Source organism: Mustela erminea, chromosome 1 (assembly GCF_009829155.1).
Source record: "Mustela erminea isolate mMusErm1 chromosome 1, mMusErm1.Pri, whole genome shotgun sequence".
NCBI lineage: Eukaryota > Metazoa > Chordata > Mammalia > Carnivora > Mustelidae > Mustela > Mustela erminea.
This window is the reverse complement of record NC_045614.1, coordinates 56,840,207-56,865,816: the sequence shown is the minus strand read 5'-3', so window position 1 is coordinate 56,865,816 and position 25,610 is coordinate 56,840,207. Positions and strand designations below refer to the sequence as shown.

Genomic DNA, 25,610 nt, shown 5'->3' with positions numbered 1-25,610 from the left:
GTCCGCACTTCAGGGACTTGGGGGCAGTGACTGGGGTTGGCTCTTCTGGGTGGCCCTCACAGGACAGGATTCCAGAGTCTCCCAACCCCAAATCTAGCATGTGTCTCTCTGTAAGTGAATAGGGTACTGTGACGAAGGCAGGACACAGAATCTGGCTAGAGCAGACTGTATATGCTCTTTTATCCTGAAGTCTGTACTTGAATTAATCTGGTCAAAAATTTATTTTAGGGGCACCTGGGTAGCTCAGTCGGTTAAGCATCTGCCTTTGGCTCAGGTCATAATCCCAGGACCCTGGGATGGAGCCCTGCGTCAGGCTCCCAGCTCAGCGGGGAGCCTACTTTTCCCTTTGCCTCTTTCCCCTACTCATGCTCTGTCTCTCAAGTTAGTAAATAAAACCTTAAAAAAAAAAGTTTGACTTTATTAAGTTTCTTTATAGTGCTATTGACTCTTGCTAAACCGAGGCTACTAAAACCTGTAAGCCTTTTTTGCATTGGCTCATACAGGGACTACCTCCTGTGATCCGGACTAAGGCCTGGCATTTAGTAGGTACTCAATAAATATCCATTCCTGTCCTTCCCTTTGTCCTTTTCACAGCCTGGTCTCCTTTTGCTAGTCCCGGCCCACACCCTGGCCATGGGTGCTGCATCGGTGACCTGGTTTGGACAGATGGAACTGGGAGTTTCTGAGCTCCCACACACTCTGTGGACACATGGGCCTCAGCTGAGCCCCTACCTGCCTGGGCTCAAGAAGATGGCTTTCAGCTGGTGCTGGTGGCCCAACCTTTCCAGCTGCCAGGGGGCACCAGGACCTTAACCCAGCTCCTCTCCTGACTTGCCAGATGGGAGACACAGAGAGAGGTGGCAAAGTCAGACCAGGAAGAGAAGTGGCTGGGAGGGAACTGCATGGCTGTCTGCCCCTCCAGCTGAAGTCACAGCCAGCTGCCACTTCAGCCACCTGGGCCCTCAAGAGGAGAAAAATAAACTAGTTCCCGAAGCTGCAATCCTTTCTTTAGAAGGGGGGAGAAAAAAAAGCAACACCTCGTTGGTCCTTCATCTTATTCTCCAGGACGTCTATCTGAATCCTGCTATATGCCACAGGACAGATTCACATTCCCAAGGCTTTCTTGTCGGCTTTATAAAATCGATAGGTAGAATCAGGGCATCTACCTCCATGATTCAAAAAGACTTTGTGGTTTAAGCACAATCCTTGCAGAGATGCTGAAACTCCAGCAAAAGGGAGTAAATCAATGAACTCAATGTCGGATCAAAGTCAGCCTCAGGGAAGAAGGACGCATTAGCCTCCCCTTCTCCAGGACGATACGCACACCAGCTCCCCTGGGTGCCCTGGGTTCAGATGTGGTGAACACAGTGGAGCTCATGGACACCTTCCAGGGAGCCCTTATGCCAGACAAGGAACCAGGAAATGGGGTTCTGAAAAGGCTGTCCATGGTCTTGCTAGAGCAGACACTTCCGCGAATCACCATGTTCACAGGCTGTCAGGGAGAACTTAAGTACTCAGCACGTGGAGACCATCTCCCATCTCCCCTGAGGAGCCCAATGAGGTGCCCACCCCCGGGAAACAAAGAACATGATCAGACTTAGAAATCAATGTTTAGGGTACCTGGCTGGCTCAATTAGTGGAGCATGCAACTCTTGATCTCAAAGTCATGAGTTCAAGCCCCACGCTGGGTGTGAAGCTTACTTAAAAGAAAAAAAAAAGAAAGAAAAAAAAGAAAAAAGAAACAAAAAAGAAACCAACTTTCTCCCATGTGGAGTCAGGGCCGCTGATTAGGGGCAGGAAGAACCCCCACTACGGGGAAAACTCCCCTAGCTGAGCCTTCCAATGTCTGCTAATCCAGAAAAGCACTTCGTAAATGTCCCGGAGTCCAGCCAAGAAGCTTGGGGAATAACTTAACCTCCAGTGGAGCAAAAGTGACTAGTTCATGATTCAGGTTTTCCTTTTTTCCTGAAAATACAAGTCTGCTTCTAAAATCCTACTGGTGTCCAACTGTCCATGCTTACAGTAGTAGCCAAGCTATGCACACTCCTGAAAACCCACACTAAGCCACAAAGCATGTCGGAGGCAACAGTACCCTTCTCTTCCATCTGAATGTCCCCAAGCCTTGGGCCCCTAGCTCTTCCTTAGGCCCATCATAGGGAAACTGGGTAGCAGCAAATGTCCGGGGGCAGGGGTGCCAGGGGAGCTAAAGGAGTTAAGGGTAAAGTGCCCAGTGCAGAGTCCGCTGTCATAGCTGCTACCACCATCATGCCTTGGAATGTCCCCAGGGCAGGGATAGCGTTGGAGATCCTGTCCTTTAAGAAGCAGCTAGGGAGGGGCGCCTGGGTGGCTCAGTTAAAGCCTCTGCTTTTGGCTCAGGTCATGATCCCAGAGTCCTGGGATCGAGCCCTGAATCAGGCTCTCTGCTCAGCGGGGAGCCTGCTTCCTCCTCTCTCTGCCTGCCTCTCTGCCTACTTATGATCTCTATCTGTCAAATAAATAAAATCTTAAAAAAAAAAAAAGAAGCAGCTAGGGAGACTCAGTCTGGAGAAGATGTCCCCAGGTTGGCCGGGCTGGCCCTGGTGGAGGGCAGATGGCAGAGAGGGGCTGTGGACTCAGAGGGCAGAAGCCGGGCCTTCAGGAAGGGGGGAGTGTCCTTGGGACTAGTAACAGCCTGACCCCAGTAAACAGACCTCCTTGCCATCACGGCTGACTGGCGTGCCAGCTCCTGGGGGGAGAAGTGCACCCCACAACTAGAGGCTTCAGGAGCCCCCATGACCAGAGGAGCCCATGTGCATTACCTGAGACACGATGACAAGCTTGCCAGTCTCAGCATCCACAGCCTGCACGACCCCAGACACAGTGCCGTTGCCGACGGCCAGCCCCCGCACCAGCCCGGCGCTGTTCACCACGGCAACGCTCTCGTTACTGATGGAGAAGAGGATATTGGACTGGGGCTGCGGGCCGCCCTCCGAGGTGATCTGGAGCAGGGAGAAGCAGCAGTGCCCAGTCAGCCCCCGGGTCTCATCCTCGGAGGCGAGGGCGCCGACACACCCGAGCTCTCCATCTTAGCCTCCTGACACCCAGGGTGGGGGTGGGGCGCGGACTGGAGCCAGGCAGGGGCCACAGGTTGGGTGTGGGCAAGCATACAGTCTTCGGCTCCTACCTGCATCATGGCCCCAATGATCAGCGTCACCTTCCTGGGTATCAACCTAAATGGGGGAAAGACCTGCATGTGGAAACAAAAGAGAGAAGGGGGCTGTTGTGTTCTGAGTGCACCCGGCTGGGCAGAATCCACCCTGAACATATTCAGGGAGAGGGACACGTGGCTCCTGGATGTCCCTGCTCTGGGAGAGGGGACTGGGGTGGACCTGGGTCCTGCTGAGCTCAAGAAGAGCCTGAGCTCCCCTCCCCAGGACCTCAGCCGGTCCAGGGCCTGAGGATCTGTGGTACCCAGGGGCAGGTTCTGCTGTTTGCAACCCTGCTTCGTTTCGCCAGACCTGAAGCCCCGTGAAAATAAACACATCTTTGTCACATGAAACCTTCCTATAAGGCTCTCACCTCATGGTCCCCTGGCCAGCCATATCAGTGTTACCTGATCTATTAGAAATACCCATTCTCCAGCCCACCCTGATCTATGGAATCAGAATGGCAAGGGGATTGTCCCTGAAATTTGTGTTTTAACAAGTCTTCCAGGGGATTTTGATACATGGCAAAGTTCACATTCCGCTGCCTTCAAGGTTTTCCCCCTTGCACAGCATTTCTCCAATTTCTACTGATAAATTGCCCGGGGACAATTCTCTTTTTCGATGCTCTCAAAATTCTCAGATGAAGGAAGAGGGGTTGGGGGTGTCAGGGACAAGGACGCCCTTGTCTCTCTGCACCATGAAAGGCCCGACGTCCTCCTCCTGCCTGGCCGCCCCCCCCGGCTCCACCTAGCAGGAGCGCAGGAGGAACCCGGACGGGAGCACAGAGCCCAGCTGGCCAAGGGGCTGCTTTGTACATGAGGATTAATCTCTGTGGCGTTGCGCTACTTATAGGCAGAAATGAATTCTCCATCACCAGAAAGGAGCCCTTCCATCCAGAGGCACAAACCACAACTGCCGGCTTCAGAACCATTTAATATAAAGCCTGCCAGCCGCTGAGTGGACAGGCCTGTGGAGGATGCTGATGGGAGGGCACGCATCTCAGCACTGCCACTGAGGGAGAAACTTGGACTTGAATTTGGAGCCATGGCTGCCTTGGCCCCTGGGGACTAGAAGGCTCCTGTGAAACACCTAAGGTCACAAGACAGTCCTAACTCACACATGGAGATGACTCCTGACATCCCCACTTGCTCCGGGAGCTGCCATGACAGGAGCCCACTCCTTCGGAGGGCTGGTTTGGAGCAATGGTCAGGATGAGCTTCTAGATGTGAGCCTAATCAGCCCACAGCTCCTGCCCAGCTACTCCTTTCTGGCACTTAAGGCTTTACAGAGTACTGTGCCCTCCCTGGCCATGTGACAAGTGGCTCTCCCCTCTGAGTGACATCTCTGAGTGACATCCTGTCCCCCATGTCCCAGAGGGAGATGCGTGTTCCTCAGGCCCCTCCCTGTGGTGCTACCTTCCCGAGGACTGGTTGGGGGGGGGGCTCCCTTTGAGTCAGAGGACACGGCAGGGCAGAGATCTTAATATGGTTTCTCCATGGCAGCTTCCTGGATGACCCCTAGAACTCCAAGCCTGTTGCAATAATGACACGTTTCCCACTCCATGCGTACAGGTGGCGAGGGATGGATGGACACCACATGGCTGCCTACTTTTACCTCGATCTGCTGGGAGGCCGAGTTGATTCGCTGTCCAGCTTTATCCATCACCGTTGCGGTGAGACTGGTCTGGCCAATGGCCACACCATGGATGCGGAACGTGGCCGTGTAGTTGTCAAGGGCTTCGTCGAGGGCCCTGGAACAGAGGGAAGGGCTGGGACTTCTCCCCTCAACCTGCCAGTGCTATCCCTGAGATGGCTTTCTGGGATGCCTGGGAGGACTCACACCAACGTGATGATCTGAGAAGCCGCTCGGAGCTTCAGGTCCATGAAGGCAAAGTATTTGGCCAGGAAAGGCTTCTTGTGAAAGTCTAGCACGCGGACATAGGCCTTGACCGTCTTCCCAATCTCCACCTGCATCGTGGGGACAGAGATTCAGGGTAGTCTTTGAGTGACTAATTCTAGCACTGGTGGCACTCCAAGGCTTTCTGCCAAAGCGTTGCTAACCTCAAATCCACCGGCCCAGGCGGAGCTCCAGATAACCGGCCAATCAACAAATGAACATCAATTAAATGCTTCCTGTACACAGGGGACTTTGGGGATACTCAGATTCATCAATTACACTCCCCACTCTTAAAGAGCTAAGAAGCTAGTTAGAGTGATAAGATGCAGCCAGGATGACGTACAGTAGGCGTTCAATAATGGTCACTGACCAAACTGCTCACACCTGGCAGCGTATACAGTAAGAGCCTTGGCATACAGAGTGTCAGAATGTTTAGTGAAGAAACCGAAGTCTGATGAGGAAATAGGACCGCAGAAGGAATATCTGAAGTTACATAAGAGAATATTGGCTTTTTGGGTACTGTAAGCTGCTCAAACATTTTAATTACTAACCATTCTCTCTGGTCAGGAAACTAGGAACCAGAGACCCTCGTAAGCCTGGCCATAGCTACTTCAGGTATTTGGAGCAAGATAAATTCTCATTGGCATTCAAGAAAAGCCCAGATCTGTCATGTATTCCTTTCCCAAAAGCACTTAGCAGTAGTGTGTTTTACTCATTCGCCACTAAGATTCCCACGAATCCACAACCCACACAACAGGGAGAAATTCACCATCAGCAGGGTGTAAGCCTTGCTTAGTGTAGACTAGTAACCTACATCAGCTAGAGGACGGGCATTTCCACCTCGGGTCTAAGGAGGAGACAACTTCGGGCAGAACTTACAGCTGAACTTTCCTGACATAAACTGGCATGGAAGTCTAAACTCAGAGGTCCCTCCACATCGTGCACAAGGAGGGACGGAGGCAAGACAGCTCTAGAAGCTCCAAACAACTCAGGAGGTGGGTAGAGGGACCCAGAGACCAGAAAAAAGAGCAAAGGGCATGAGTAAAGTAATTCCTGCAGCCTCACCACTCTCCACATCTCTGTGAACCAGCAGCGGAGGGCCCTGACAGGAAGTTGCTACTGACCTTATCCACCACGCGTACGTAGAGCTCCTGAATGTCCGAGACGTACACATCCACCTTTGCTGGGGCTGGGAAGGCAAGGCACAGGTCGTGGATCATGATGGTCGACATGCCTGGGAGCAAAGGGTGCACCTGCAAGGTTGGGGAGTGGTGCTCAGTCTGACAGCTGCTGGTGGCATCAGCCCATCACCCATGAGACACCACCTCCAGGAGGCCTCCAGGCCAGGGCACAGAAGCAGCGGACAAGGAAAATCCTAACCCAGCTACTGTCCTGCCTACTCCTCGTTTTGAGCCCCCACTGCCAGCCAGGCGAAGGGCTTGAAATGTAACATGATAGAACCAGGGTGGATCTTGAAGTACATTTACTTCAACTTGGTAAGATTTACAATTTAAGATTTAAAAAAATGGAAGCTGCTCAAAGCAGGGCAGTCAGAGGCCACGGACACACACAAGCGCACCAACCAGGGTTTCACATCTCCAGTGCATGCCACCTGCCTCTGCAGCTTCAGCAGTAGAAGACTGTGCTATGCGTGACATAGCTCCTTTCTGAACGAAACCCTCACTTGGCGGTCCTCATCTGACCCCACAGAATCTCAGAACCTGTAAACAGACCACAGAGGCCACCACAGTCTCAAATATTCGCTCTGTGAATCTCATTCATCCCGACATTCATGTCTGCCTTGGCCATGTTTGAAGTAGGGACCTCGTGAAGATTCTGAGTGGAGAGACACACCTGAGTGACTGTGTTCCAGTCTTCGCTGCAAAGACACCCCCACCCCCATTTTAAACCTCCCTCTTTCCCTATCTGCTTCACAGATCCCACATTCAAACTGCATGATAATCACTATCTCATGCTGCCAATGTGCCCACAGTGGTATGCTGTATTGCTTAGGCATGTATCTCAACTGGGTGGTCTGGGGGCTGGGCAGGTGAGGGGTAAGCCACGGAGCTGGTGGCTGGGTCCAGAGGGTGGCTTCCCATCCCTGTCTGGCCCTGGCTTTGCTGGCTGCAGTTTGCACTGGTAGAGTCATTTGGCAGGAGGTAGGAAGGGGGGCAGTTTACAGGGATTCAGTGTTTGGAAAGCTACAATGTCAGTATTAAGAACCTGTGGGAGGAAGAAAAGCAGGTTTCTGAACCAAAGGAGACATCCAAACGTGGTCACATTATATCCAGGTTAAAACCCTTTGAAGGTGGCCCAGAAAGTGAGTCCAAATCCTTCATATGTCCTAGAAAAAACTGGCATGAAGCTGGCCCTTGCCCAGGGCTCTAATGTCACTGCAAAACCTGCTCCCTCACCACCGTCAGGCTCCAGCAGCCACTGTTCTGCTCTGGTTCTCAAAGCCAGCTAGGGCCTGCCTGCCTCAGGGCTGCATAGCCCATCTTAACAACCTGGGGCTTTTTTCCCTGCACCCCATCTTCTCCGGCTGGCTCCTCCTCATCCTTCAGGCTTCTGCTCAAGCATCCTTCCTAGGAAAGTCTTTCCAAATTGGACAGCTAAGGCTTCTTTGCTACTGCTGCTCACTTTTCCTGGTGCAGCTTTATTGCTTATAATTGGGCTGTGACAGAGATCATGGTCTAGTGTCCATCCTCCCCCAGGCTATCTTCTCACCAGCCTCTCTCAGGGCTGGGCCTAGCGTCTGGCACAGGCTCAGTCCCCAATAAACATGTATTGATCAGACCAAGACCCAGGGTACAGCTCTAGGTTACTGTAGTGATGGCAAAGAAACCTGGTATTCTAGTCTGTCTGCTTAGCTTTAATATTAACTTTGTGAAGAACTACAAATTCTAGAAAAAAAAAAAACAAACAGTCTGCAAGCCCATGTACCCTCATCTCTTTGGGAAGTACTGACTGCAGTCCAACTCCTTCAGTGCACATATGGGGGAAACTGAGGCCCACACAGGTTGAGAACCGAGCCTTGAAGGGGCAGCACTGAGAAGAAAACCCAGGTGCCTGAGCTCCCAGTTCAGGGCTCCTTCTACCACACTCTGCCAGAGCGAGATGCCTGCAGCAACCAAAATGGAACCGTGGGCAAGGGAGGAGGGCAGGCCAGGAAAAGGCCAGGATTGAGACTGAGGCCCGAGCCCATAGTGAGCTGGGGGCATGGAGGATTAGCAAGCTTGGCCACACTGGCAGTATCATTGAGCTCAAGGGCACACCAGCCCCGAGGAGGCGTGCCCAAGTTCTTCTGCACTATGACTTAAAGTTGATTAACAAAGATCCCAGAGTGGAAATCACAGTCGTATCCTGGAGTAATGCCTTGGCAATTTGAGCCACCACCACCCGAGTCTGGTACGAAATACGGGCCAAGGAGCGGGGTCTGGGAAGCACCAGGCCTCCCCTTTGGCTGGGGATGATTCATCCAGCTTATTCCTTTTCCCTTAATGTGAACGCATTTACAAATTTGAGAGAGAAACCAGAGCTATCTTTGAAAACCTAATTCAAGGCTCCAATCTAATCCTCCTGCGGAACTCAGTGCTGTCAGGGGCCAGTGCGTCCTTCACGGCACTGAGAAATTACATGTTACACTGGCGGCAGATGGACCCTCACAGGTAAAAGCATGGAGGGCTTTTTCTAGCTCTCCCCTCCCCCTTCAAAAGGACCATTTTGTGCATTTTAAACAATGACAAAAAGGCGAGCAGAAATCAATTCGTCTTCCACTTGATTTCCCAGAGGCTGGACGTCTGGCTGCCTTCATCCTTCCGAATGACGGATGCAGAGGGCAGCATCAAGCTGTCCTCCCACCACACACAGCCACTCCCCTTGCCCCTGCTGAGCAAGGCGTCAAGGGCGAGCTCTGCTGGGCCGCCTATGAGACCGGCCCCTCTTGGGGAAGGGAGGGTGTCTACCAGGCATCTACTGGCCGCGAGGGGACCAGCATCACTACTAACTCTGGACTGTGCCTGTCTGCCTCTCCAGGCGTTTTGGGTCCACCTGCTTCTTGATTGACATCCGGGGGCATTGCGTATGGAGGGGAGGAGGAGGGGGCACTCCAGGCCCAGAGCGAATTCTCATCTCTAGGTGTTGAAGGTGCCACCTGAGAACTTCAGCGCGTATTGAGCCGAGAGGAGAGTCCTGTCATCTCTTTGGAGACGATGAATGCATTACTGCTCATTAAGACCCTGCTAGTGGAGCAGAGGCAGCTCCGCTTGCAAGTGATGCTGTGGATGTCCCCGCGTACCCGCCCAGCCCCTGAGATGCCGCCTGCACCGGCTCAGCTCCTTGCTTCCCTGGGCCCCCACACGCTTCAGGCTTATCCTCTGATGGGTGGTGTTTATAGAAGAGGAGGAACCCTACAAATATGTCCAAATGTCCCAGGAGTCATCAGCTCCCATTTCCTACTAAAGAGTGCTTGTCAATAGCATGGGGTAGGGGGTGGTGGTCAGGGCATGTCCTTGAGACCTGTAGGTGGTGACCACAAACAAAGGAAAGTCACAGGCAGAGGGAAGAGCCCTGGCTTGGATGTTGGATGAAAATCCATCCAGGACTGGGACAGGTACCTCTGTACTCAGGTCATTCTCGGGGGAAAAGCAGGACACACACCAGAGTTCAAAGCCCATGGCTGCCACCTGCTACCCATACCCTCTTGCTTCTGGAAACACTCCTTGAATATACAAGGTCACTGTGCTTGGCTAGGCCTCACAGGACTGAGGATACAGAGACAAACAATGTGGCTCATGATTTGTTCCCCACCAACTCCCAGTACCTGGACCATTACCAATCTTTGCAGAATGAACGCATTACTTTAAAGGTATGAAGTGCATGGCGCACAGTAGGTCACGTGCCCCCATCCCTGCCTCCCCTTCTAGTTACATGGGTTCTGCGTAGAGGACTTGATTTGAAATGGAAAGAATGGGTGAGAAAAAAGGAACCATAAGTTTCAGTCAGGTAAGCACTCCTAGGGGCATGCCAGCCAGAAATGAACTAAAGGCTGCTCGCAGGGAGTTTGTTGGGGGCAAGGGATGTAAGAATTCAGCACAGCCATGCACGGCCCTCCATTGTGTGGCCAGAGAGCCTTCATAATGGCCCTGGTGTGTGAGCGTGACAGCTCCCTTCCAGAGATGCTCAGAAGCCGAAGCGCACCCAGGAGACATTCTTGCATCCTGAATGTGTATCAGTAAGAAAGAAAGAAACATCTTCTGTGAGCTAATTGAAGAACTGCTGTGGGCTTTCTCGTCTCTGTGATTAAGGGAAACGAGAATGTTGCTAATTAGCAGCTGGAAAATGCCAAAGAAAATGTGTAAACGTCCTTCAGAAACAACTGTCACCGATTGTCAACGCTCCATGAAAAACCCCTCCGGCAGGTTACAGAAGAGACAGAGGGAACCAGAGCCCAAGCTCTACCTCAAGGTGCAAGGGTCTTTGTCCAGGCCTGAGTTGACAGGAAGCAGAGACCCCAATGGTCAAGGTGCTCCCGAGAACGCCTCGTGGGGCCCACCACATGGGACGCTGTGGTGCTTTCCACAGTGCTAGGCTCGTCCTGGGGGTCGTGCCTGCCCTGAGTGCTCTGTCTCATTCCACGGGAACCATGGCAGGATGAGACACATGAGCCAAGGGCTCGCCCACAACCAAGAGAGAACTGCTGGGGCTCTCCTGGGACCCTCTTAGAATGGGAACATCATTACTTGTCTTGACTAGAGAAACCTAGTTTCTGCTACTGACAGGGACGGCATGGGGGTAAACCTAATATTGTGGGACTATATAGGCACTCGAGGTCTCCTGGGGAAACTTGGCTCTGATGTTGAAATCCCATCTCGAGTCTTCCAGACAAGTGTCCCACCTCCTGTTTGGCTGCCTCCAGAGATGGGGGACTCACTACCTATAGGGGCAGCCCAGTCCAACACGGGCTCTTAGAAGCTCTTGTTCTTGGAGGAGAGTTCACTCTCTGGTTACAGATCTACGCTCTGGGCTTATTCAAAAGATAAGAGGCAAGGTAAATATAACTAAAGGGGTCTTCAAGTTTTGTTGGCACTGTACCCATTTTTTCTGAACTCAAGGCTTCCCTCTTCTTGATAACAGGGACTTTTTAAAAAATATATTATTCATTTATGTGTGGGAGAGAGAGCACGAGAGAGACAGCACCAGTGGCAGAGAGGGGCTGAGGGAGAGGGAGAAGCAGACTCTCCACGGAGCAGGGAGCCTGACACAGGGCTCGATCCCAGAACCCTGGGATTGTGGCCCAAGCCATAAGGCAGACACTTAACTGACTGAGCCACCCAGGTGCCCTGCTGATAACAAGGGAGTTCTTTTTTTTTAATCTCCAGAAGTAAAGCAAAGCAAGGCATATCTCAAGCGGTCAGAATTATTTACGACTTGAGCTTTTCCTTTTAGTATGAAGGATGTGACAGTGAACGCTCATTTACATGGCAGGAGGGATGGCCAGGGAACTATCCATTCTTTTATAAAGGGAACAAAAATACTCTGGGGACAGTTTCCTCTGATCTCAGACTTCTAGTAACCCTCCTGCTGCCTCTAACAACACACATTTGTTCCCAGGTGGCGAGAGAAAATGTTTTCTTGCTCTGATTTATGGTGACACACCTAAGGGGTTCTGTTGGCTAAGACTCTGCCTCTGAGAAAACAGGATTATTATGACATGCTTCCTCACCAAGGGACGGAACCAAAAGAAAGCCTCTCCACAGCCAGGTAGAGACCAAGGTCAATCACTGGAGGGATGTAAATGTGAAAACAGAACAAACACCCAGAAAGCAAAAAATCTGAATTGTCCTAAAAAGGGCATCTGTCCTATAAAGACCCAAGCTATGGACTCAAAAAGAAACAGTGTGAATAGACCTGTAACATATAAAGAGATGGAATTAATAATAAAAAACCTGCCCTGGAAGAAAAGATCATGTCCCAGTGGCTTCACTGGTTAATTCTACCCAATATTTAAGAGCACTTCATACCAATGCCACACAAACTCTACCAAAACTAAGAAGCAGGCCTCATTCTGCGAGGCCAATGTTGCTGGATACCCACACTGGCTGAAGACATCACGGGACAGAAAAGCACAGACCAGTACCTCTTAGGGCTGTTAGTGTAAACCCAAAGAAATATTAGCAAACAGAGTCTCGTTACATGTAAAAAGAATTCCATATCATGATTAAGTAGCATTTGCCCCAGAAATGCAAGGTTGGTTTAATGTCTGAAAGGCAATTCATGCAACACATCATATCAACAGGATAAAAAACAAAAACCACATCAGTATTTCAAGAGACATAGAAAAGCCATTTGACAAAATCCAATGCTCTTTTGTTTCTCTGGGTGAGAACAGGGAGGACACAGCTAGAGTGTACAGGGGTTTCTTTCTGAGGGGATGAAAACTCTCCAGAACTGTCCGTGGTCCTGAATGCACGTGTCTACTAGTGACTAAACACCGACTGACCTTACACTTGAAATGGGCAAGGTGTATGGTATGCGAATTATACCATGATAAGGCTGGTATTAAAAATAATAAAAGATGGGGTGCCTGGGGGCCACAGTTGGTTGAGCGTCTGCCTTTGGCTCAGATCTTGATCTTGGGGGTCCTGGGATCAAGCCCCACATAGGGCTCCCTGCTAGGTGGGAGTTTGCTCCCCCCCCCACTCGCTTATGCTCTGTCTCTCTCTCTCAAATAAATAAAATCTTTAAAAACAACAACAAAAAACAAAAACGAAAGGTGGGGTGGGGGACATCTGGGTGGCTCAGCTGGTGGAGCATCTGACTCTTGGTTTTGGCCCAGGTCGGGTGATGATCATGGGATCAAACCCCCTGTTGGGCTCTAAGTTCAGCATGGAGTCTGCCACTCCATGCTGGGAGAGTCTCTCCCTCACCTTCTGCCCCTCCCCTAGCACTTGCATGCATGTGCTCTCTCTCTAAAATAAAGAACTAAATAAAGCCTTTTGAAAAATAAAAAAATTAAAAAAATAAAAATTAAACAAAAGCCACCTGGAGGCACTTGGTGGCTGTCCCTCAGAAACGGTCTCTGCTTTCTACTTTGCCATGGTCCCCACCACTCCCTACTACTGACACTGAAAGTAAACATCAGGGGCCATGTGGCACAGCACCTCCATGTATGTTCCCCATCCCGGGAAACCCTGCTCATGACCCTCATGTCCTTTACACCTGTCCCACTCCAGAGGCAAATAACTGTGACTCCCTGTGTCAAGACAGTCAGTGAGTGCAAACAGAGAAATGGACTTCAGAGCAGTCTAAGGGCCACGGCAGAACTGCAGTTTAATGGTACTGCTTTGGTGTCATGTCTTTGTTCGTGGCTGCCTGCATTTAAGGTTCAATACATTCCATAGTACGTTTGTTTTGGAGAAAGTTCTGTTTGCATGATTGCAAAATAACTCCTTACACACATATGCAGACATTTAGGATTTTGGTGTTTGTTTGCTTTTACTCTTTGCTATAACTGTAGTGCTGTTTTTAAAAAGCAAAAAGATCTGAACAACTGAAATCCTCTACAAAGAGAGAATAGCTAAGTACAAACAATTACATAAAAGCAGCCTCGGGGCGCTTGGGTGGCACAGTTGGTTGGGTGTCTGACTCTTGGTTTAGGCTCAGGTCGTGATCTCAGGGTCATAGAATCCAGTCCTGCATCGGGCTCTAAGCACAGCACAGAGTCGAGTCTGCTTGGGACTCTCTTTCCCTCTCCCTCTGTCCCTCCCCTCAATGCTCTCTCTAAAATACATAAACAAACCTTTAAAAAATATATTTTAAAAAAAGTCAGCCTGGACACCTGGGGGGATCAGTTGGTTAAGCAGCTGCCTTCAGCTCAGGTCCCAGTGTCCTGGGATCGAGTCTCACATCAGGCTCCTTGCTTGGCAGGGAGCCTGCTTCTCCCTCTGCCTCTGCCTGTCACTCTGTCTGCCTGTGCTCACTCTCTCTCCCTTTCTCTCTCTGACAAATAAATAAATAAAATCTTAAAAAAAAAAAAAAAAAAAAACGCTCAGCCAGCCTACATAGCAACATGGTGGGGAAAAACTAAGGGTGCAACTCCTGACAAAAAGCAGAATCCTAAACCCCTCCACACCATGGGCACAGCTGAGTCTGTATTTGCCAGAACAGGGAGCGGGTCAAGAAAGACACAGGGGAAAACAGAAAAAGCTGATACACCTTTCAAAAGCAGCCTTCCTTATCACTGTTACACTGCTGCTTATATATCATGTTTTAATTAAAAGACTGACAGGAAACCGCTGGTTCACTAATAGCGTGGGCAGTTTATAGACGTGGAACGGAAGTCACAAAGGTAGTTCACAAATGATGAGAGTTTCACAATGAACTACAGACTCAAAAGGCTTCACCAATTGCATCTGGTGTGATTAAGCACCTACTTTGGAAGTAACCACTCTGTTACACCCAAGGCCACCCTAAGGAGGAATTGCAAGGAGCGTGGGGACAGGACCCACACTCACCGTGGCCACGCCCCTGGCCTCCTGGTAGACCACCTTGATGACGTCCATGGTGCTGGTGTTGAGGAAGAAGTAGCCCGAGCCTTCTCTGATGTGCAACTCCGCCTGCAAGGAGGGGTCAGCCTGGGTGTCAGAGGCGAGCCCCCACCCAACCCCACCGCATGGGCCACACCCAGGTGTCACGATAACAGGGAAGGAACTCTGTACCTGCACGCTGGGGTGGTTGTAGATGGTCACCTCCTCTGGGCTCACCCTCACGTCCTCTACCAGGATGAGTTCTATGGAGGCTGACACGGGCACGAGAGGGTCGTACTGGAGAAGCAAAACAGGGCCATTAGGTCCAAGGCAATGGGCCATCCCAGGGCCAGCCCACGGGCTTCCCCACTAAAAGAGCAGCTCTAGAAACCCTGGGTCCTGGTGTTATCCCAGGGCACTCAGTATGTTGAGGACACAAGCCCCAGGAAAACCTTCGTGTTCCAACCCAGCCAAGAGGCCACATCCCTTTGAGACATCCAATAATTCTACCCAGGCCCACATCCCACCCCACCTTCCAGGCCCCATGAAACGGGTGATTCATACCCTCCCCTCACCAAGAAAGCGGGGACACATAGCAAATGACCAGCTGTGGAGCCATGTGCAAGGGGCTGGGGCTTGGGTAAGCAGCAAAGGGGCTGAGTGGAGGGGATGTCGTCACAGTGGGTTCACAAGGGAACTAGCACTGCCCCTCACTCCCTCGGGTGGCGCACATTTCCAAGTACGTGATTCAGCCACATGGCCTTCAGGGAGACTGCTGGACCTGACCCAGCTCGGACCTACCCGTGTCCTCGTGCTCGAGCTCCTCCCCTGTACCCAGCACTGTGCTAGCCCTAGGGGCCCAACAAGTGCCCTTGGCAATGCTGCGAATTGAATCTAAGGTCAGGATTAAAAGGGAAAGCAAATGAATGGCCTGTGTCAGAGCTTAGGGTGGGTTGCAAAGGCAGTGAAGGGCATGTTGGAGGTGGCAGGGGTGGGGGGGACTCGCAGGTGAGCAGACGCCAAGGAAGTGGAGGTTAAGGGCAGTTATCACTAGAGAAAAGCCCACAGGCCAAAGAGCCTAAGTGCTGAGGCTCAGAACGGGGAGGCCCGTGAGGCCACCCACAGCCGAAGGACACCCTGTGCAGGTGGGGAACAGATGACCCAAAACTTGAACCACAAGGGGCATACAGGTGTGCTTCTTGAGGGCCACCTCCCCCCAGGCCAGCCTCAGTGCTGTTCCCGCTGGGGTTCCACCCCCTTCAAATGCTTCCCTTACTCCCCACTACCCAGAAGGAAACTTCAAGCTCCTTATCCTGGCACTTAGGGTCTCCTGGAACCCAATCCCACCTCCTCCTTCCAGCCACCATCTGCTGCCTTCACCCTATATAAAACCCAAGTCGACTGCTGCCCCTCCCTCACCATGGGGTGGGGATCATCCAGGTAAGACCACTCTGGGGGAGCCCTTCTCATGCCCCACCCCCATATGCCCTCCCTTGCTGTCCATAAGCCGTGCCTCTACAGGCGGCCCATGAGATGCTGGGGTGGGGAGAGAAGATTCAACAGACCTTGACCCAAGTGTATGTGGATGATGGCAACTGTGTGTTGGGGGGGGGCGTCTACACCACGCTGGGTGTGGGGGCAGCTCTCAGTGCCCAGGCTCAGGGACCACTCCGCAGACAGGCTGACAGTATGGCTGGGACTAATGAACAGGAGGCCACCAGCTGGGTAGGAGTGAAGGGAAGGAGGGGGATGGTGTTCCAGGCAGCAGGGACTCGGGGTATAAAGTCATGGAGGGCCAAGGCCCTGAGGCACATCCAGGTGGGGTGTGAGGTCAGGGTCTTGCGGGAGAAGAGGCAGGAGAGATGAGCTCTAGGGCTCCCAAAGCTGTATGCAGGGGCCATGAGGGGCCGGGGCCAGACTGCCCTTAATTTGGACCACCCCCCCCAGCTGCCTGAGTGCCAGGCATGAGGGATAGGGGTGTTGGAGGCAGAAGGTCAGCAGGAAGGCACCCCAGTTCATGTGAGCCCATGGCATTCGATTTGGGTGTGGGTTAGTGAATGCAGTGAGCTCAGGGGGCTCCAGATGCTCGGACAGTGGGCAGGATGTGAGCGGGAACAATGGGGCGGGGTTGGGGGAACCACTCCCTCCCCGGGGCCCCAGGCAGATACCGGCTGCTCCACTCTGGCCGTGCTGAGGTGGGACTGCTGGTAGCCAGTAGCAGTGGCGGAGATGGCCGTGGTCCCCGATGCCTCATGAACCAAGATGGCCTGCAAGCCTGAGTCCAGGGAGAAGAGAACAGATGCTGGGTTTTTGCCCCCTTGCTGCCAGGGTAACAGCCCCTCCCTCCTTCTTACAGTTTAAGTCTCTGGTCCTAAAAATACATGACTGAGTTGGTTTAAACTATATGCACCATATGAGTTACCAGGCCCGTGGAGCCAAGTTTGGTGCGGCTTCGGGGAGCACTGGCCCTGACTTCTGGCCACCACTGGTCTGTGAAGGCGCGTGGCTTGGAGCAACGTGGGCCTGGGAGGCTGGCTGATCTGGACCAGCTGAGACGTGAGACTCCCCTGCCCTGAGCCTCAGTTTGTCTGCCCATCCCTGAAAAAGTGATCCAGTGGGGTCCATAGTTGCCGCCAGCCCTCCTTCAGTGTCCCTCCTGTCCATCTGGGGTGTCACTACACTCTGTCCTCCTGGCTTGGGTCAGCAGACTACCCCCACCCCCCAACCCGGGCTCACCGTGCAGCTTCTTCTGGCCGCTCCCATCATCCCGGGCCACTAGCTGCATGGGCAGCTCCAGCCTGATGCTGGCCAGCAGGGGCCTGGTTGACTCCCACTGGATGTTCAGAGAGCTGAAGTTGTCGAATCTGCGGCCTTGCTGGTCATAGGCGGCCAGGTCCAGCATGGGGTTGCGGTGGCTGGAGACCGGAACCTGCAAGGGGCAGAAATCTCGCATCCCGGCCGTACCTAGAACAGGGCACATTTGCCCTTGATCGTGTGGGGCACCCTAGAACTGGATGGCTGCCTTCAGGGCTCCCTGGGGCCTGGGTAGGGGGAGAGGGCAAGTCACCAACTATGCTGCCCCGCCTCAAGATGCCTCATAGCTCTGTCCAACCTGGCCTCTCACTCTAGCCCATGGTCCCCCTTGAGGGAGGAAACATCTGTTACCCCAAGGGTGATCCTGGCAATGTCTGAAAGCCTTTTTGATGATCACAACGGGGGGGCAGGGGGTGCAATGGGTATGTAAAGGGTAGGGGTCAGGGATATGGCCTAACACCCCACAAAGCACAGGACCACCCTCAAGAAGTAAGGATCTGGTTCAAAATGTTGGGAATGCCAAGGTCAGGAGACCCCACCCTAGAGCCCACACCCTCCCAGCGCCACCTTGGCCAGGGTGCTCTACTTCTTCTTTGGCCTTACCTTCCCAAATCCTTGCCACCTCCTCTCTGCCCCATGCACGCCCAGCCCAGCCCCTCTAGGATGATCGCCCCCAAAGGTTCAACAAGAACACCAGTTACAACATTCGAAATGTCCTAGTCATTCAGCTTGCAAAGCTCCTTTCAGAGCCAGGTTCTTTCTCACCTGATCCTTAAATATCCCAGTGAGATGGGAGCTGCCATCCCCACATTAAGGGTGAGGAAGCAGAGTCCCAGGGAAGAAAAGGAACAAATCAAAAGCAACTCGGCAAATGAGTAGTACACTGTCGGGGTTCAATTCCAAACCCTGAATTACAAGCACTGTACCATTACCTCTGGCTCCCTAAGCAAATCCACCCCTTGGAACCCATGCCAAGTCGGCCTCATTTCTCCCAGAGGCTGGTTCATCCCCTTTGCTCCCTGCCCGGATGGCAAGGGGGTAGGTGGGGCAGGAAGCAAAGCAGGGACCCTAAGCACACAAACATCCGGATTCTACTGCCTGGACTCAAACCTCGGCCTCTCACCACCCAGGCAAGCTGCCCACCTCCCAGAGCCTTAGTTTCTACATCTGTGAAGTGAGCATCACAGCAGAACCCACCTCCCAGGACCCCGTTTTAAAAAAGGGTCATACGAGATCCTTTTCAAGAGCCTGGCTCACTGAAACAAATGAGCAAGTCTGGAAATGGGCAGTCATGCGCGGTAGTCACCAGTATGTCCAGTCCTCCAGCAGCCATGGGTCCAGAGACCAGGGCTCAACTTCCCTGGCCCCTGCAGTTAGGAGGGATCAGGTCACTTGCTTTGACCAGTGAAAGGCAGAAACTGACTTTAAAACACCTCCAGGGCAAAGCAGCCTGCCAGGCTCTCCTCTCCGGCCACATTCCACCTGGTGGGTGTCCCACCGACTATGTCTCGGAAGGAAGAGAGCAGTGACACGAAGCCAGGTCCCCCACTACCGTGATGCACGGGTGGTGCAAGGAAGAAATGAACTGCTGTGGGAAGGCCCTGGGACCTGAGGGTACTTGTTCCTGCAGCCTAGCCTCGCGTGTCCAGACTGAGACTGTCCCTGAACTCCCGACTGGTGCCAGGAAGACTCCTCCCCAGGTCCTTCTAGCTTTCTCTCCCCTAGATGACACTGAGCCAAAGCATACAGCAAATTTTAAACGCAGGTCAGCACAAACCCCCAGGGATGCAAAGGATCTTGTAACCAGTCTGGATTCAACCCAGGAGCTGCTGACTCTGGGCAGGGATGAGAAGTAGCATTTTCTCTTTCCTGTAGAAGCAACCTGGGTGGAAAACTAATGCCTCCCCCCTCCCCACCACTGTGCTCCCAGGGAAGGACATTAACAAGCACACTTGGATCCTTCCAACGGGCATTTGGAGCAACATTATCTTCATTTTAACAAACGGGAAGACTGAGACTCAGACACATCCAGCAACTTGCCCAAGGTCACACAGGTTTTGCTCTCTAGAAGAGAGCACTACTTGGGGTAGGTGGAACTCTGCTGGTCTGATTTTAAAGCCCACAGGCCTCCCCTGTGAGTGTGCGGCCTCCCCTATGTGGCCTCTCCCTGGAGTACCGGTCGGGCAAGGGCTCCACACATGCCCTGGGGTGATCAGTCATCATGGCACGCCACGGGGCTCAGCCGCAGTGAACTGAGCGCAGGACGACCAGAGCTGAGGACTGGGGTCAGGCCGGAGTCTGGTTCCACTTTGTCACTCTGACTGTTCTGCTGCGTTCCGGTGTCTGGCCTTGCCCATAATTTACTCTGCAAACATATCTTGGGTGGCCTTTGGCTTTGGAGAGGTATAAAATTAAATTGATACTGCACCCGGGAATGCATGGCACGGATATATCTTTCTCAAGGTCCCCTAGTGAGATCAGAAATCGCAGGAGCCGTGCCTGCGCAGCTCACAGCTCCGCAACACCAGGCCTGATGGATGGCCCAGTGATCCTGTCTCTGAGGTCCATTATTTCCTGACGAGTGAGATCTACGACATGCACAAGCCCATTCAGAGCAATGCTCCGCAGCCTGACTGTCATCCTTCCGTCAAGAGAGACAGCCCCGCGCTGACCCCGAGGTCACAGCCAACAGACAGCCAGACACAGCTCACTTGGCAAGTACCCCGCGTGTGAAGACAAGGAAGATGCCCATCGATCTGCCTGGCCTGTTTTTTTCTTTGAAAATGAGAAGGTTTGGCCAGCCTGAGCTTGAAGGGGCTGGAGCTGAGGGGGGGCAGGCTGTCCTGCAAAGGGGTGCCTGCTCTCCAGTTGCATCCCTGCCTCATACCCCAGCCCCTTTCCTTCACCAGCACCTCACTTGGCTTCTCCGGGCATTTGACCCTGCAAGAGTCAGGGGCAGAGGGGCACCTGGGTGGCTCAGTTGGCTAAGCATCTGCCTTCAGCTCAGGTCAGGATCCCAGGGTCCTGGGATCAAGCCCCGCATCGGGCTCCCTGCTCAATGGGAGACTGCTTCTCCCTCTGCCACTCCCCCGATTATGCACTCATTCTCTTTCTCCTCTCTGTCAAAATAAATGATAAAATCTTTAAAAGGGGGGGGCAGAAGACACAGGGACACGGGCGTGGTATGCTCATTCCTGTGTTCATTTGTCCATCACATTACTGACCTCCTACCCCAAGTAGTGCTCTCTTCTAGAGACTCACAAAGAAGGAAATAAACATGCAAATTCTATGGCACTGGATGATGGTAAGAGCTTGGGGACAGGGGAGAAGAGAGCCAGAATATAAAATGTTGAGGGAAGGGGAAAACTCTGGGTAAGTTCTAAAGGCTGAGGACACCTTTCCAAGGAGTAGCATTTGAATAAAGAGGCGAAGGGGGCAGGGAGGGAGTCCTGGGAACACAGGAGAAGCCAAGCCAGAGGGAACAGCAGTTGGGGATGCACACAGGGCATGTTCTGGGGTGCTCATGGCATGACAGGGTGTCCCAGTATGGGGGGAGCAGGTGGGAGGGACATTAACAGCGGCCTGGACTCAGGGACTGGCGGTCACAGAAGGGGACTGGCTTTTGCTCTGGGGGAATGGGAAGCTGCTGGCCAGGTCTAAGCAGAGAATAAGGTAAGAAGGGTAACATTTACTGCTTTGAACACCTTCGGTTCACCCACGGTTGTTCCCTACAGCCCTAGGAGACCACTGTCACCAAGGTCCTTCAAGGAGGGATCCAGCCCCAGCTGTCAGTCCCTACTGATGTCAGCTGATGGCTGACTCCTGGCCTTAAACCCAGGGGACGAACAGGCTAGGTTTTCCAGAAGAGTCCAAACTTCACCTGACTATATTCTTCAGGGATAATGTGCTAAATAAATATGTGAAAGTGATTTAAGATGTGAAGCTTTCAGGACATTCGTCTCAAAAGCACCTCAAATCAGGGAGAAGAATTAAGTCTTGGATGCACAGATTTTCAGCTTGGAAACGACAGCCACCTGCTCCCTGCCACCAACACCCAGGCCTGAGTTAGGGGTGAATGTGGCTTCAAGGTGACAAGCCCCCAGAGCCTCACCTGTTGAGAGGAAACTCAGGGGGGTACCCCTTGGCCAGTGGTGGGAGAGGCAGGACAGCGCGCCGAGTCTGGGCACAAAGAACCCTCCCTTCGTGCTGAATGCTGTTGAGGCAGTGACCCTTAAAGGGACCAGCGTCGGGAGCAACAGAGGGGCTCCTGCGGCCAAGAACCTCAGAGCTTAGCAATCCAGAAAGCCTGAGAGAAGGCAGACACCCACCGGGACAGCAGGAAGACAAGTCACCCAAGCTTGCAGGGAATGTGGGGGCCAAGAGGCAGAGTTACACGCCAGACAGGCAGAGCTGTTCCTGAGTCCTGGAACTGGAGTCGGTGACCCCCCACAGAGCTTCAAAGAAATGTGACTTTGACCAAACACAAAGCTGTTCTCCTCCTTTACCCACAGGGAAGCCAAATCCCAAATCTCCTCCCCCGCTGGGATAGGCTACCTAGGTAAACAGCTTCAGGAAGCTTCAGAAAGCTTCATTGTGTGCACAAAGACTAGGCACTGAGTCCTCTCCAGGCAAACGGCAAAGAGGGAAGAGGGTCCTATCCCTAGAGGTGGCTTCAGGAGACACAGGGCCCCTTAGAAGCCACCAAGGGAGAGGGCAGCTGGACACGCCTTCGGGCTGATCATAAGGCCGGGGCTGGGAGGAAAGAACCAGCCGCAGGGGCCATAGAGAAGGCACTGAAAACATGGGAGTGGGCAGATCTAGGTTCTTCCTCTGGGACCCTGCCCACCTCCGGGTCTCGTGGGCAAAGCCATGAATGGGATCCAACAAGCCTGGCTGCCCAGATGGTCCTGGCCATGGGCAATGAGGCACACAGGTGAGAGTTCCTGGCACAGACAACCATTCTGATTTCCACGTGGGCAGCAGGGACACAGAGACCCTAGGCTAGTCTCAAGGCCTTTGCACTGCCATTCTACCTGCCTGGGACACCCTTACCTCAGCTCTTCTGGGCTGGCATCTCCTGACCATGGGGCCTGACATAGTGTCCTCCTGACAGTGGCCTTTCATGGCCCCATCTGAAGTGGCCTCCGCTGCTAGGGACCCTACCCTGACTCCCGCACTCCACAGCAATCCCCACCTTTCGTCCTTCTCGTCTGCTATCCGTGGGCCTCCTGGTCTCCTGTCCCCTCTAGGTGCCTCAACTGTCCTGAGTATTCTGTATTCTCGAACCCAGGACTCTGCGCACAGCATACAGAAGGTGCTAGATGAACACATGTTGAAAGAAGGAAGGAAAAGCTGCCGGCTGGGTCTCTGCCTGAGAAGGGCCTGGGGGCTGGGGCTGGCCGGGAGGTTGTTGGTGCCCCTGAGCCTGAACAGGAGGGCTCCAGAGTCCTCTGCATCTGTCACTCTGGCCTCTGGGTGTCCTGGGGTGGAAGGCTAGACTGGTCACAAGCCCAGGGGGACCAGACCTGTAGGGTTCATCTTCCATCCCTGCCTGTGAGAGCAACCCCCAAAGATTTTCTTCCCCTCCCATGTGTACGTTTGAAACACAGCCTCCCTACGTTCCCCTCACCCATGGAGAAAGGTGCAGAGTCTCCCCTATGACCACACACACACTGGCTGCCCACAGACCAAAGGCCCACCTCAACGCCCCCAAGTCACAGAAAATGATGAGATTTTACCAGCTGCCAAGTGCCGCACAGAGAGAGGGGGAGCCTGGGACCAGAGGCGCCCTACCTCCACCTGGCATTGTCACGAGCAACTGGGACTCTAGGTGAGCCCCTCACCTCTCTGGGGCTTCAACCCCCAACCCTCTGATATGTAAAAGCTGCCCAGGAGCAGGCCCCAAGCAGGGGCCACTGAGCATGGAGGCGAGGGCGCGCCATGGACCTGCTACCCTCCCTGAGCACTGCTCACTTACCACCTGCTTGTTCTGCTGCAGCAGCGGACACGACAGGTCAAGCTGTGGGCTGGCATAGACGGGCGTCAGTGTGAGCCTGGAGGGCGGGGCGCAGACGAACTTCACCACGGCGGGCTCCAGTGCCGGGAAAGGGTTGGTGACGCTAGGCTTATTCCCCACCGAGAGGGCGATGACCTTGGCAGAACAGAGCAATCAGAGTCTGTGTGCCTGCTCCACTGTGAGCCTGGCCTCAAGAGCCAGCTCCCTTGGACTCAGGCTGCTGCCCTGTAGAATGGGCAGATAAGACCTGCACCACCAGAATACAAAAGGCCAGGGACGTATGTGTGGGAGAGGGCTCTCTCAGTATGCAAGAGGCCTTTGGACAGAGTCTCTAGGGCCCTCTACAAATGTTGGCCCAACCACTGCTTGCTCTGTAACCCAGGGAGGAGGGGGAGCAGTAAGGCCTCCCAGCTTGCCGGGACCCTCCAAAGACCCCAGAGTTGTAGGGGCAAATTCCCAGGCCTGTGGGTTTTCAAATGAAGGGCCTACACTGACTTAGAAGATCCATTACAATGGGGTACAGGTGTTGGGAGGGCATGTGCTGACGGACAGAGACCTGCACGGCAGACGGACTGGACAATAGGCTGTGGGGGGCCCGGCCTGTGAGGCTGTGTGAGGGGCTTCAGCCTGCATGCTGTCCTTCTCTTGGAGAGAAGTTCACTTGGCTGCTGCAGAAGCCACAATTAGAGAGGCAACAAAAGAGGGAAGCTGAAGTCTAGTTTAGCCTGGGAACTCAGAAGTCAAGCCCAGGCCTGAGTTTTGCAAGCACCCCAGCGAATGACCCATGCCAAGGGAGTACCTTCGGCCCCTCAAATGATACGATACTGTCGTAGGACCCAATGGTCAGATCCTAGAGCCCCTCACCCTTCCTGACCACAAGGCAGGACAAAGGGTGGTTTCCATGCTGACCTGCAGGCCCCGCGCCTCCACCGTAATGCCCCCAAGGAAGTGAGAGGCACAGCGCACGGAGTGGGAGGATCCCGGAGGGGCCTCTGCTCAGAAGACCAAGTCCTCCAGCCCAGCTGGGACACGGATGAGGATGCCAAGCCAGGGAGGACAAACTTCTCTCATTTCCTTCTGGACTAAGTTTATTCCCTTATTTATTTTTATTTTTTTAAAAAATTTTCTTATTAATTAAAAAAAAGAATGACAAAACAAAGCCAGTGGGAGTCAGGGCCTTTCACTGTGCATCTTTTCCATCCACACCAAGGCTGTCTGGGTTTGGGCAAGCTTTGTAAGTGTAACTCGGGTGATGTGAGCACGTGTGTTCTAACAGCAACTGACGTCCTTTGCACTACTGCACGTGCAAGGGCATCCTCCACTTCCCTAACATTCTCCGCTTCCCTAAAGACATGGCCTCTCTCCTATCTCTCTTGATCCCCGCTGGCCTCCCACCTTGCTCTTGATTTTCCAGCTCTGTCCTGTATTGGCAGGGTCTCCAAATGGGTACCCTGGTCAACCTGCCTATCCCATTGACCCTCAGTTTGCCTGTCTGGGAAATGGTGCTGTAAGCACATGGCAGGGTACTCAGGGAAGGGGATTTTCCACCCCTCCTTCTGGACAAGATGGGTCTAGGGATGGCTGCCCTCTCACCTGTTCTCCCAAGGCCTGGCAGGTCACAAGGATCCAGTGTTGCTGGTAATTCCGGGAGGTAGAGGGCCCAAAGAGAGCCAGGCTAATGCTGTCTGTGTCCTCGGAGGTGATGTTCCGGAAGAACTTGGAAGGCTCGAGGACCCAGGGTTTGGGACCTCCTTCAAACAGCATCTCCTTTGAGGAGCCAAGGGTTACCAAGGCAACAGAGGAGGGATCCACAGCCTGTTGGGGGATGGGGGGAAGGAAAGTCAGCATTCACATGCACGGGAGGCCTTGCCCTGCCACTGACTTGACCCCGTGGAGGTCAGACAAATTGCAACCCCTCCGTGGAACTTGGTCTGCTCATTGACAGCACCACTGTGGTTTGTTGTCAAGATCCAAAAGCATATGAGTGTTTTGAGAAGAACTGTGTTCCCATTCTGATATACTGCCTGGGGGGGTGGGAGGTAAACTGATTTGCCTCTTCTGTAAAATCATGGGTAAAACCCTTAACCATGAGATTAGCAAAAATCTAGGAGTTTGAGCACATGCTCTGCTGGTGAGTTGGTAGAGAAACGTGAACCTTTTAGGAGGAAA

At 53.1% G+C, this 25,610-nt stretch overlaps 1 protein-coding gene across 5 annotated transcripts in view; it reads right to left on the bottom strand.

The window, feature by feature from the left end:
- NUP210 (nucleoporin 210) overlaps nt 1-25,610 on the bottom strand; it is a 102,559-nt gene that overhangs the window by 24,048 nt on the left and 52,901 nt on the right. For 4 of the 5 annotated variants that reach the window (XR_004283146.1, XR_004283167.1, XM_032332312.1 and 1 more), the window contains exons 15-25: nt 25,035-25,256; nt 23,403-23,576; nt 17,348-17,540; nt 16,780-16,886; nt 14,804-14,908; nt 14,600-14,701; nt 6,206-6,334; nt 5,025-5,152; nt 4,800-4,935; nt 3,164-3,226; nt 2,799-2,978 (exon numbers count right to left, since the gene is read on the bottom strand). Coding sequence is in view for 3 of the 5 variants with exons in the window: in XM_032332312.1 (XP_032188203.1) it covers nt 2,799-2,978; nt 3,164-3,226; nt 4,800-4,935; nt 5,025-5,152; nt 6,206-6,334; nt 14,600-14,701; nt 14,804-14,908; nt 16,780-16,886; nt 17,348-17,540; nt 23,403-23,576; nt 25,035-25,256 (1,539 nt within the window). In the remaining 2 variants the exon portion in view is untranslated. The remainder of the gene's footprint in view (nt 1-2,798; nt 2,979-3,163; nt 3,227-4,799; nt 4,936-5,024; nt 5,153-6,205; nt 6,335-14,599; nt 14,702-14,803; nt 14,909-16,779; nt 16,887-17,347; nt 17,541-23,402; nt 23,577-25,034; nt 25,257-25,610) is intronic. The other variant, XM_032332442.1, reaches the window with a different exon arrangement.